Source organism: Phaethon aethereus (genome assembly GCF_964289735.1).
Source record: "Phaethon aethereus genome assembly, chromosome: 17".
Taxonomy (NCBI): Eukaryota; Metazoa; Chordata; class Aves; order Phaethontiformes; family Phaethontidae; genus Phaethon; species Phaethon aethereus.
This window is the reverse complement of record NC_138593.1, coordinates 2,969,611-2,983,567: the sequence shown is the minus strand read 5'-3', so window position 1 is coordinate 2,983,567 and position 13,957 is coordinate 2,969,611. Positions and strand designations below refer to the sequence as shown.

Here is a 13,957-nt window from a genome sequence, read left to right as displayed (position 1 = left end):
TCCCGGCCAGTTTCCTCACCCAGCGTTTTCCCCAGCACAGCCTGGTCCGCCGGGAAACAAGTATCCCCAAGCCATCCAGCTCCCGCTTCGCAGCGCGGCCTTTCCCCTTTACACCCCGGGATCAGCCCCCCCAGCTCCCCAGGCCGTGCGACCTGCACGTCAGGAGCCTCTTCAGCGGGGCTCAAGTTCCTTCCTTCTCATGGAGGTGTGAAGCTACGAGTAGCTGACAGGTACCTTCCCTCTCCTTCCCCTCTTCGGTGTCTGCAGCTTCATCATTTGGTATAAAACTGCCAAACTGCAATAACCCATGTTATTAGATTTCTTCACGCAACGGAAGGTAAGGTATTTAGAGCATGTCCACAGGAAGAGCTTAAGCCAGCAAAAAGTCTTAAGCCTTAATGCTACAGGACTAGACTAAAGAAAGAGGCTCAGGGCAAATAACATGTTTTAGTGGCATTGTATAGAATCAGTTAGTATCCTTACATCTACCCAAAACATAAGACACTAATTTTCAGTCATTCTTTGAAACTTCAGCCAGCGAAAACCACATGGGGAAAAAAAAAAAATCCACCCAGAAAAAACATTTTACTTTTAATTTTTATACAATATCTAAATGCATTAACCTACAGTTTAAGCATACTCCAGGTAGCTGAAAAGACAGAGCTAGCAAACACGGAACAATTACAGAAAGGACAATAATACAAGTTCTAAGGAATGTGGGAAGGGTTATAACTTTGTTGAAAATCTTATGTTTTATTTATCTATCAAATCTATTTTAAGACCATTGATCATTTCCTAAAATGTCTCAACATAAAACATATTTAACAGTAACAGATAAAATATAGGAAAAATGTTATAAAAATTAAATTATTTCATGTTAATAGCATTTTATAGTATCATTGTATTCTACACTATCAGGAGCATCTTTGCATACTAAGAATCCTGCAGAAATTAAATTATTTCATTAAGTGACATGTTAATCTGGCAATAGCAGAGTTCTTTATTTTCCGGAAGACAAGTACAAAGGAGCATTGATTGGATCAGTGCAATCTATTCTCCTTCTATTTTCAGGAAAGCTGCCTCAGAACCACACCCCAACAAAGAAAGGACAGTTTAGTTTTTTATGACCTTATTTACATTGTAAATTCCAAGCTATACTTTCTTGTGATGTGCTCCACCAGTAACATCAATGGTGGAAAGAAGAGCATGGCTATGCCCAGGGCATCTGGCAACAAGTGCCAAAGCCCAGCCCGCGACTCAGCATCCAGCTCTCACCTCCCCATCAAGGAGAGGTTTTGGGAGATGGCTGAGATGATTCAAAAGCTCCTTGATCCTCCAGGTCTCACCTCCCCTGAGGGTTAGGCATGCACCAAAGCTGGACCAGGAGGAGGACCTCAGTATCAAGAGCGGTGGAGCAGCCAGAACTGGGAGGGAAAGGTTGCCTCTTCCCTTAGATCACCTTTTCTGCCTCCTGAAATCTCATCAGCAGCCCATAACGAGAAACATTATAGCCTTGATTTCCTGATACTTGGCAATTAGGAAATGGAGGAAGACCTTCAGCTACCATTCATGTTACCAATTAACGTGTGAATTATTTCGGCAATTCTGCAGCTCTCCTTTGGTCTAGAACTGGTATTTAAAAGTGTCCCATCAAAGGGTTGGCAACACCACCACACATCCAGTATCCACACTTTAATGAGGACATCTTAAGAAGTATATAGCTGCGATTACATCAGACCTCCAGAACATGCTGATATTAATATATATTTTTAGGTAAAGGCACAGCTACACTTGAAGGTCATTTGGGACTAAGGTAAATTATGACACTAAAGCATAACAATTACTATGAAATATTTAGGATTTTGGGTGCTTCAGGTTAAGACAACTCTTTTCTAGTTTGGGTGAGCTAAAGCAGAGGATGCTTACTGCAGAAGGACAGTGCGACTATGTGGAGTTATTCTAAAATAGCTGTTCTGCTTAATTTTCCCACATGGACAACTCATTTTTAAACCCACTTGAAGACAGAAGGTTTGAGATGGCAGTGACCACATCAACACATCAGCTCAATTTCACTTTCATGTTTTGACATCATGGAAATACATTCTTTTGAGAGGTTGAATTTTTATTATAACGTTAATTCAAAGCAGATTTTCTGCTGTTTATATCCGGACATGAACATGACTGTTTTTAGCAAAACTGTCCCAGTTTAACTAAGATTTTTTAAAAGAGTTTGACTGTGTTAGGCAAAGGACAAACTTAAAGAGAGCTCAAACAGGAAGCTCAGCTCTAAAAATAGAAATGGTTCTACTTCCAAAGTGGCAAGTCAGCGGACATGCTAAACATAGGCAAGTGAGTGTTATAATATTTCATTTTTATTTCTAAGAACCAAAAAAAAGCATAAAGAATGAGCATCAAATACCTTCTTTTTATTTATTTTACTGCACAGAAGCCCTAATCATGGATCAAGGCTCACTCACCAGTCACTCTTCTGTGCACAGCTTCCCAGTGGAAGCTCACGACAGAGGTAGAAGGCTACATCCATGATGCTTTAGCCCAGCATCCGTTAGTGCTGAGAGCTAAACCAGAAGTAAAAAAAAAAATTAAATAGATCTAGATATAGATATATTCCTCCCTCTCTCCTGCAAGGGAGGAAAACAGTGTGAGTTTTCTGCCAGTTCAACTTTCTAAACCACCTTTACTGCAGGAAAGAGCAAAGCCCATGCCAGCACACAGCAAGGGGACGGGAGAGCAATGGCAGAAGTGGGGAGAAGGAAGAGCATGAACAGGACACCAATTTAGATTTGCTTAACTGGTATGGCAAAAAAGCAAGTTGTTAGATGCATCGAGTAGCACAGGGAATAGAGATGCTACATCAGAGAACCTAATAGACAGCAACAGCAAAAACTAGATGCCAGTTTAGGTGAAAAAGATGGTCTGGCACCAGAGCACAGTACTGGAATTAGAGGGACAAGTTTCTATTTCCAGTCTGTCGGGAACACTGGGTAAGTTTTAACCTCTCTCTGCCCTAGGTCCTGGTTTCATGATACAAACTGTTCACGAATACTCAAGAAACTGATGAGGCTTAAATAATTTTTTTAAGTGGGGTCAGCTCCCTGCCTGCTTCACCGCACAGTTCCACAAACATGAGGGTAAGGGATGTGCGTCCAGCACCAGTGCTGGCGGCTGCTGTGGGAAATCATACCATGACTCCGAACCATAGCCCCAGTGTCCCCTTCTGATATTACAGACTGGAGCTTTTATTCTTAAACAATAAGCTATTGAAGAGGCACAAAACCGGTGCGCGTAAATGAAGCAATGTCCTTTGAAAAGCCTGCAATACGCCGCTTTCATGTAGAGAGATTTCCACTTTAGATGTGCACTGCTCCACCTTAATATCCACGGATGCCAAAGTCCCACAGGGTTTCTTCAGAGCTGCTACAAACTGCTTCAATTTTCAACAAATTAGGTAGAGCCCTCAGACTGTAGGAAAATCACTAATGTAACCTTCACTCGAAAAAAATCCATTCTGAAACTCTGAAGTCTAATTTCTAATTTTAGTTCTGCCCAGGAGAGAACACAGTGCAGCTCCACAACTTTGTAATTCTCCTAGCCCCGAGCAAACAGGGAGCAGAGAGAGGGACAGCTCAGAAATCACGTTACCTTGTCTGATCAACATACATGACTGCTCATGTCCCACAAAGAACTAATAGATCCTGTAATAAACAAACAAAAACTGACCTGTCAAGTCCTACTGGTCCAGCTTACAGCAAAGTATGCTGATCTCTGTATCGTTATTGGTCGAGTATCCTAACAGCACTTGCTGAAGTCTGGAAGGATTTATCTGTACTTCCCCACAAGCTACTACAAGATTAGGGAGTAAAATGGGTTCTGTACAGTACAGCAGCCTCATCAAAGAAAGAGGGATACAAAGAAAACAGGAGAGGTCGCTCAAGGGAAAAGAAAGAAAAAAAGACAAAGACAAAAGGATGAGCCAATAAGTCTTCAGTGCTGCACTTGGAAAAGTAGACAATTCTTTGCTAGACAGAAGTAGACAAATGTTGCTAGACAGAATTGGAATGAATCGCTTCAATAAAACAGTGCCTTTTTTTTTTTAATTGTCCAGATGTTTCCTCTTTGTAGTTCTCACATTTAAAAAGAAATGCAACAGCTAGAAGTCTGGCCAGCTCACATCAACAGTACTTACAAACCCCTTTGTGGATACACCATTGCTTTGACTCCACCCGAGCGTAGAGGCACTTGGAAGTTATAATTTTCAGTGGTAATATTTATTTGCTGATTTTAGTTGAGGTCTGACTTAGCAGATTTCCCAATTACAGAGAAGCTTCAGAGCATGAAGCACGTTGGCAGTCCCAACAGCATGACTGTGAGGACATTTGGAACTTGATTTTTAAAACAAAGAGCTTTTAAAAAATAGCGGGAGATTTTAAAACAAGTCTTGGCCACAGAACAATATGGTGGAGGAACTGTTTGTTTTTATAAAGACTGGATCTCACACACATGTTGCTGCAATACTGCAAATAGCCTTATAACATCTGAGACAAATCACTGGCCTTGACATACGCTGCTTTCTGATTTTCCATTTTTCCCCTTGAAAAAGTTTGCAGCCAGGTAGATAACTCAGCTGCCTTAAAGCACAGATTTTGGTTTTGGATCCTCAGGCAAATGACATGCAATTATTTTACAGTCACTTGTGAGGAATGTCCAAGCTCAGCCTCATCCTGCAAGGAGCCATCCTTATCTCCCATCTTCAAAGTGCTCTTGGATCCCCCTGCCCCTCTCAGCTATTGGAGGTGTGTAGTGTCTCTTGTGGATCCCAGTCTCTTGACGAATTTAGGGTGTGACTTGCAGGAGCCAGAGACGGAGGTGCCCTCAATCTGAATCCTCACAGGCTGAAGAACATGTTCACAAGTTGTTTTTTATAAAACTGCACAGCCATTGGCCTTCCAAACCACGAGAACAATGAGGATGTTTTCATTAACTCAGTTTTGGTTAATACGCCAACAGTCCCACTTACATGAAAAGGAAAAAAGCAGAACCCAGAGAGCAAGCCAGACACAGATCCCACCGTGGGGCACAAAAATCCCCATGTGCAACAAGAGGAAAAACCTTACAATGAACGCAACTATTTCATACAAGTACCTCCCCTCCATGAGATCAGCGTTGACTCCTCTCCCCTAGAAAAGCCTGGCCCACTGCGTTTTGAAAAATGTGTTATTTGGACACTAGGAACAGAGAAAAGACCTCACTGCTTCCTCCTTATCCCTCCACACAAGACTCCTGGAGATACAGCAGCTAATGACTCAGCTCTTCTGCTCTTCCAGACGTGGCACTCCTGTTCACAGGACAAATCCCACACAGGGGAGAACCATACATCTTAATCAAGACTTAGATGCAAATCTGAGGGCAGACTTCTGCACTTCCTTTGAACAGCCGCTTTAATTTGGGGAAGCGCTCCTTACAACAAAGTTTCTCTAACGAGCCTCCCTCCTAACTCCGTCTCCAATTTCACAACTTCCTTGAAACAAATGGAGCGTTGCTCTATAGAAAAAGCAACACTAGGACCCTATTCAGCGGAAATGATGGAAAGATTTCTGAACTGCAGTGTGTGGCGGCTTTGTCCTTCTTTTGTATCTACACGGCTAATTTTCTTTCACAGGATGGAGAACTGTACATTGATTACGACAAAATTTCCCCTACTTGCCCGCAGACCACACTACGAGCCTCTCGACTTGCTTTGTAGTTCGGTGTGAATTCATCCACGATACAATTTTCAGGACAGATCAATTTGAGAGGGGGAGCAAACACGCAAGAGGAATGAACCAAAAAATCACTAGGAAATAGTTACTCAGAGACAGTTATCTGGTTTGCTTTCAGCTTTTTTGAGGAGCTACTAACAAAAAGCTGAACACATTTGCACAGCCAACTCGGGAACTCTTGGGCTAATGCACGAGAAGAAATGCATGCTAATGTATAAGAACGGTTTTACACCGTCTCTGCCCTCCCTCCTGCCTTTACCCACCTGATCTGCAGTCGCCACCAACCACAATTTTCTCTTCTGTGCAGACACCACTTAAGATTCTTGATTCAGTACAGAATTAAATTTATACATATGTATATGTATACATCTATAAATGTGTGTACAGTTTTTAATATCACATTTTATAAATCCAGAATAATCATTACCTACAACGTTTCCATTTCTTTCCATTCCCCCCTACTTCCAGAAGGTTGGATTAGGGGCGTTCTTGTCTTTCTGTGAAGTACCTGGCATATATATTCTCATTTTAGTTGGAGTTCCGGGGGGACTACAGCAGCATATATATTTAACAGAACAAAAATGGCTAAATGAAAGACACAGAGCCTCACATAGCTTATCGCTGCTATGTACACCTGATGGGCAGTAATCCTTTCTGTCCCTACTGAATTTAAATTATTTACATCAGCCTGCTTACATTAACTAGTAAAGGAACTTGTTCCACCCCATCGCAGTCCCCTGCACAGCAGAGGCCATGGCTCGCCACGTTCAGTACATCATTTACAGTTTACGGGAAAACCAGAAATGGAAGGTCCCCAAATTCTGTTTCCAGCACCGCCCTGAACAGGCACCTGAGCAGTTCATTCCACTCTTCAGCCTGGTTTCCACCTGGAAAAAGAAGGCCACACTATTTACTGTGCACCTTACACTGTGGAACTGCACTTACTCCTACAAGGAGCAAAATGTTGCGATGCCAAACTTCAGAAAATTTGCTTAGGTCTCTCCCCTGTTGAAAAAAACTTAACAGCTGGTGAAATAGTCCTGTACTCTTAGGTCTAATTTCTTCCACTGATGTTAAAGCTCAGTTGCTCACTTCAGTGCGGTACAATGGAGTCCTTAACACCTTATTCACTCAGTGAATAAACCACGAGCGGAGGTAGGACGGCACACAGCATCTCCTCCAGAACCGGCACTTGTCAGCAGCATGAGGGAAGGCTGACCTGCACAGGCAGGGCCAACCCCCGTATTTACAGGGCTTTTCCCTTGCAGACGTCTGGGACTTAATGATGTAATTTATTCTATTATCTTTCTCCACTGACACCATGATTATAAACTCAGAGTTGAGGCAAAGACCTTCACATACATTTCTTTAAACACTCAATTTACGACTGAAATTTTTGGCTCAGCTCCTGTTCTTTTCGTGTTTCTAATAAGAAGGCAAGCCCCAGCAATAATCAGGTATCTCTTCAGCTATTCACAGCAAAGAAAGCAACAGGACATGCAGAGCCTTGGTTTTCCTTTCACCCTTTGTCTTGGAGATCAAAGCTTGCTGCCAGGCCTAAAGATTTTACAGAAATCAAATATTGAAATGACCTATTAGGTCCCATCTTGTGCATCATCTCCTTGGGCCAGATGAAGATTGCCCTCTGCAACGGTTTTCGGAGCTTTGTCATGTTTGCTTTTTACTGACATACCTCAATGCACAAATTTTATCACAATTAAAAGCTTCGCTGCTTTCAGCTTTACTCAGATTCTTTATACAGGATGGAAACACCAAAGCCTTTCAACACAGTTTGCGAAGAGGAAGCAGCAACTAAATGAAGGGAACCAAACATTTTCTATCCACGTAAGCGTTACGGTCCAGTCCACTCTACAGCATCAGATTTTAATAGCAAAATACATGACTGATGATACATTCTTCATTGCTCCTACACTTATTTTTTTAATTCTATAAATAAATCCTTAGTGAATTAGTTAAATAACATCAATCAGTGAGTTTATGTCAGCTGTTAGACCACCCCATGAACAGTCTAAGTCCTGTACTTGCACTGTTCCCACTGATACAATGCCAGGCTGGGCACGGTGAATTCCATACAACAATGCTGCTGATCCTACAGAAGTGACCGCTGTGGTCACGACTTTAACCTCTTCAGCCCAGGGATCACAGTAACTGAAAGTCTCTTTTCTTTCTGACAATCCTCAGCATGGTTTGAAATCGCCCCTTTTGCCACTAGCCGGGATTGCAAGCTCGACTTTGGGGGTGTGTAACACGTACCCGGGCACACAAAGCTACGCTAGCCTGGAGAGAGAGGCGGCGATGCGCGTTACAGACCCAGCAGCACCGCCTGTGTTTGTTTAGTGGTTTATTTAATTTATCTAAGTAGGAGCGTAAAAACTGCGATTCAATGGTAATAGACCGCCAGCCTGTGGCAAGCAAACTGAAGAGGGGTCAGCTAAAAATTAAAAATGAAAGCAAATACATCCAGAGTGGCTACTAGTGTTTGGATATAGACACCATGCTTGCGCAGGGACTCCACACCTAGCCAGGGAGCTCCTGGGCGTACTGTGACAAGCCAGGAAGACAACGGCAGTGCAGAATAAATTACAAGTCAAAGGGTGAGACACTGCAGATGCCACAGAAAAGCAGATACTCTTCTAAACTCAATCAGTGCTGACCCAAGCAAACCACTAAAACAAAAAAAAAGTAATCAAAGAAAGAGAAAGGAGCTCAGACTGATGCACACATTCACGTATGCTTCCTCCTTCTCTCTCCTTTACATGGTTCATAGCTTCCAAAACTACTCAGTGCTCCCTTCTTCAGATTGTATGATGTCCGTGAAGAATAATATAAAGACAAAAATCAAACAAATTAAAAAGTGTAATGCTCTGATTTTCTGACAGCAAAGACTAAAGCAAATGATTGTATTTGGTCCTTGAATTTCGGAGTAGCAAAGACTAGGGAAGGTCAACAATGGCCACAGAAGCCCTGGCTTTCAAACCGTTTGCTGGGCAAGGCAGTTACCTTTCTCCTTGCTCAGTCCCAGGTTAACCTTGGCAAGTGTACTTCGTTTGTTCTTTAGTGTAATTAACATAAAGCGTTCACACAGGTATGTACATTTGGAGATTCATGCTGACACTTCTGGGAAAATACACTTTTTCTTTTCTGCCTTTCTATGACAGACACCTCTCCATGCTGTGGCCCAGAAACACCATTGGTGGAAGAAGCCAACACGAGAGGCCTGGAAAGCCTCAATTATTCTGTATAGCTGCTTCTTCTGGGCATGAGCAATAAATCACTCAGAATCACACAGTCTGAGGAAAGATTAGTAATAGCTATTGTGCTGTCCCAACACTTGCTACTTCCCATACCTGTTAGTCCCCATAATCAGTTCTTCAGCTGACCCCTTCTCTTTTTTTTTTCCCCCTGGTAAAGACACTTCTGGAGTGTTTCTAGAGAGCTTTGTGACCTACATTTACCCGGCTAGCAGCCAGGAAAAAAGAACAGTGTCTGAGAGTCTCACCAGGAGCCCCGGCTGAGAGTATCCTTGAAATACACTGTTTACCTGCTGGAAGACTGACTCTAGTTAGAGAGAAGAAGAAACGGAGAATGGGGATAAGTTCTCTAGACTTCTGGGAGCCCTTAAAACAAGGGGGTAGAAGAACATGAAAGAAATAAAGGGCATGAACCAAAATTCTATGCAAAGCTAACGACAACAATTGCAAAAGTGCAAAAAGTTTTGGAACAAAACAAAGCCCCAATACTTACTAGCTACTGCTGTGCACTTGTTTTTTAAGTAGTCCGTATGCATATACTAACACCACCAATACACCAGCATGGCATGCCAAGAGTGAAAAATACGGAGTCTGCAGAAATAACACTTACCAAACTTTTAGTGCAGATGTGGCAGATGTTTGAGGAGACATTAAAGAGGGCCAATGACCCTCTTAATCAAATTTTAAATCAACTCATGAAGAGGTGACAGTGACATTCTGTCCTTCAGAATTAGCAACCAAATCTACCTTACACAATGGAATTACAAAGTTTAATAGTTATTAAATTACAACAGAATTTTTCTTCTTTCAAGAATTGTCTCCAATTCCTACGCAGACCAGTAATCCCTCTCCTCTTCTCCTTTTGTATTCTTGGCTCACAGCCATTTCAGAGGTCAGACAAATTCCAACCGCTGAAATTAATCCACTGTCTCAGGTTTAAAAAAGTATCCAGGATATCTTTCGTACGGAGGTAGGAGTCTAGTTATAATCATTTTCCAACGGTACAGTTTAAAGTGTTTGTTCTCTAAAGTAAAGCAACCGTACAGGAAGAGTGTTTCATCCACACACGACACACAGGTGCCCATTCATGCACACTGATGTGCCGGTCACAAACATTACCAAACTCAATTACAGCTGGTATCCACATTTTTTAAATGATGAAAACAAAACAACAACAACAAAAAAAATCCAACAATCCATGGCAATGTTTCTTTGGAAGTCTGGCAGAATACTAAAATCAAATAGACACCAAAGCCCAAGTAAGAACAAAAAACAATCCAAAAAAACACCTTTTTTTCCCTCCTTATGATTGCCACAGACTACAGTTTTCAAAGGGAAATTAAAAAAGCTGCTACCAATTGTCATTATTTCCTTGTCACTTATAGGTACCCTGATATGGAGATGATAGAACAATCATGTTATAAATAGAAAGCAAGATTTCAGAATAACTTGAGACCAAAGGCTCAGTAACTTCCTATGGAATTTATGTGCTTTGGGAAAACCCAAAACCATCTCTTTAAAATGTTCTCTAACAAATGTGCTTCCCCTGATTCGAAGAAGAAAAGAGAACAAATGACAGGTTTAAATAGCACCAGCATACGATAATGCCGAGCGCTTAAAAAAAAAAACAAACAAACCCCAAACCAAGTTTACACAGAACACAACATTTTTCAAGCTAAGTTCTCACTCTGTTGACTCCCATGCACATGCAGATGTGGAGACTTACAATCATTCCATTTCACATTTGCAAAACATCATTCCCTTCCCAGGTTCAGCAAGGCCTTGAATAAGTTTTGAAAACACTGCGCTTCAGAAAGGCAGATACCGGGAGGTGCAGGCAGGATCTGAGGAGTCTGCTATAAAATGCAGGGACTATCACACGAGCTATTAATAAAACAAGAATTTTCAGCTGCTTTATTTGAACATTAGATTGTAAGTGTAACATAGATATTAAGTTAAAACTATAAAAAATTATCAGCAATGATATGCAACAGGAAAATTGCTCACCAGCATTTCCTGAAGTCATTATAATGTAGGTAATTTAGAAATTTGGCATGGAGACACAAATTGCCCCCATGTGCTCTCAGTGTCAATGTGGCTCTTACATAAATTCCAAACACAAATTTCCAAGCACAAATTCCACAGTGACAGAAACCATTTGCCATAAGAACCATGATTTTTCAGGTGTAACTTACAGTCCATTTCCCAAATATTTTAGATCTTTTGAATCAAAGTTTCCACCTGCGATGCCAGAAGTCATCAACCGTATTAAAAAAAAGACAGCAGGTGACACTGTTCTTGACCATATTACAGGTTCAGTACAATGACTCCAATGGGAGTTTGTCCAAACACAATAAAAAAAGACCCATGACGTGCGGGATCTGTCCTAGAGCATATACAGGGATTGCTGAACCAGCTGTGAGAAACGGCACATTTTAATGTAAAAGTTAATCTCAAAGTTAATTGCGATTGTTATTTCTGCTCCATTGTTTTATAAATCTACTTTTATTTATAAATATCCTCCCGCTTTGCTGGCCATGTACACAGGAATCTCCACCCCCTAATACTTGAAGGGACATCAATCTTGAGGAAGTGCAACTCCCACTCTTTGACTGTTATACAGGAAAAACAATGTTGTTATGCAACACTACACTGTTCCAAAACATCTCCAAGTCAGACCTTCAACTTCAGCAGTTTCAGAGACAGAAATGGCAGTTTATCAGCTATGGAACAAATTCAGAGAAAACTGCAAACAGAGTGCAGCTAATTACAAGGTTTATGCATGAAGTTCCTCTGCAGCAAAAAGAGGTATTCCATACCTACAAACGTGCACGTGTGGGTATTTAGGAAATCCATAAAATTTAGGACTTCCAAATACCCTCATATTATTCCCTAATTTAACTGCCGATTGATCAAAAAGCAACGCTACCGAATAGCACTTCCTACACCACCTCTCTAACATTTTCGGCCAAAGTGGTTTGGGGCTTTTTTTTCTGAACTTATAAATGGTCATAAATTAAGCAACATTGCCAAGTGGTGTTTGTGAAGGAAGGTTATCAGAGATAACCCCTCTTTCACAGATAACCCCAACTGAATAGAAATGAGGCACAAGTTCCTCTCCCTTGTTTTCCTTAACTACATCTTTCCCAGACTTCATATTCCTATTGATTATTAAACTCAAGAGTAATTTTCAAAAATTCTTCTTTCAGAATGTACCAATTTGTCTAATTTAAAAGATTAACCCCTGTCAGAACACAGGTAAATAAACCCAATAAATTCTAGATAACAAGAATGCAGTTAAATGTCTCCGTGAAGGACCGCAGCTAACACATCCAAAGTTCAGCTAGCTTCACAGCGACAACTTCAGAGAGTGCAGTATCACTCTTCAGTAATAATTTCAGATAAACGATTAAATAACACATCCATCTTCAGTAAAAGCAGATTTCAAAGAAACACACAGTATAATCTCCTACTCAAAATGCAGCTTTTCTTAGAGTTAAAAAAATTTCTTTTGCAAGAATCGCTAGGAAACATCTGATGATTCCAGTCACCACTTCTCTGGTTTGCGTCTTATCAAAAAGACAGGCAGTTTGCAAAGCTTTGTGCTCAGTCTCTCTTAGCAACCTTTCCTCAAAGCACTGACCTGACCTGACACTGATAAAGACTGGGGCGAGCACAGGCAAAAGGTGATATGGCTCCAACCATACCTTTTACAAACAGATGCTCTACAACAGATTCAAAAAAAAAAGAAGAAAAAACAACTCGATCAATAGAGCTGCTGCTTTCCAGGATCACAAAAGTGTATGTAGGAGGACACCTGTTAAGAGCAAAAGCATTCACTCTCTTTCAAATGGCCAATTATCCAGCATGAGATCAGAGTCCGGTCAGCACAGCTACTAATTAGGGTTCTCCCAGCCTTTTTAATTTACAAATTGCTTCTCCATGCCTTCTCCCAGATTCTGAGAGTTATCACAAATGTCTACAAACACAACTGGCCAAGTATTTCAAAGCAATTCTCTTCTGTATAGAGTTAATCCAGAGCATTCAAAATAACTTACCCACTAATAGCTTCACATCTCTGACGGTGAAATCCGGGTCAGGCATTCTATAATTAGCAAAGAAAGCAACATTAAATACCGTCAAGATAAGTATGGGTACACTTTCGTTACCATAATAAAAGAGAAATAAATGTATAGCGCTCTTTGTCCGTAATGCAGTAGGTGGAGTTGGGCAAGGCCTCTCTGAAGTGTGGACAGCACAAGTTTTAATGACAGACATAACACCTTTGCATTGGTAAGTGTACAAAAGTTTCTCTCCTCATAATGAAAGAAGAGCAGAGATGTCTTTTCAAGCGCTCTCTAGCAGCACCAGAGTGGGAGGGAAGGGAAGGGGTTGGGGGCGATTTCAATAAAATCCTAAACCTTTACAACTTGTTCCTGCTAAGCAACTCGCAGCGGTTTGCAACTGGTGATGCCCCACATACGTTCCCCGAGGTGAGCATTACCACATTTGCCAGTGGATACAAACTGAGTGGTGAAACTGCTTTGTTCAAAGTCACATCATCATCACATTGGATTCACCGCTTGGAAATAAAATACCAAAAATAATGAATTAAAGCCCCACCGTTTTAATGGCTATTCCAAACCTCCTTCTCTGGCAGAAGACAACCTGGCTGTATTTGGTGGGTAGGGAAATTGTTGTTCAATTCAATTTGGGCTAATTAAGAGCTAAATTAAATGGTAGCATAATTGGTTCACCAATGTCGATACATTCATAAGATCACTTCTAACACAGGCCGTGTTTTAGGGTTTAATGTAATTAGACAATAGACTAGTACATCGAGTGAGATTTAAGTGTCAGGAAAGAGTGAAATTCTGCAACATACGGACTGGATGGAAAAAGAAAACA

General features: G+C 41.2%; 1 protein-coding gene across 2 annotated transcripts in view; it reads right to left on the bottom strand.

Moving 5' to 3' along the window:
• KDM2B (lysine demethylase 2B) overlaps positions 1–13,957 on the bottom strand; it is a gene marked incomplete at both ends in the record, with an annotated part of 116,944 nt that overhangs the window by 92,016 nt on the left and 10,971 nt on the right. For both annotated transcript variants that reach the window (XM_082007833.1, XM_082007834.1), the window contains one exon: positions 13,108–13,154. In XM_082007833.1, the coding sequence (XP_081863959.1) occupies positions 13,108–13,154 (47 nt within the window). The remainder of the gene's footprint in view (positions 1–13,107; positions 13,155–13,957) is intronic.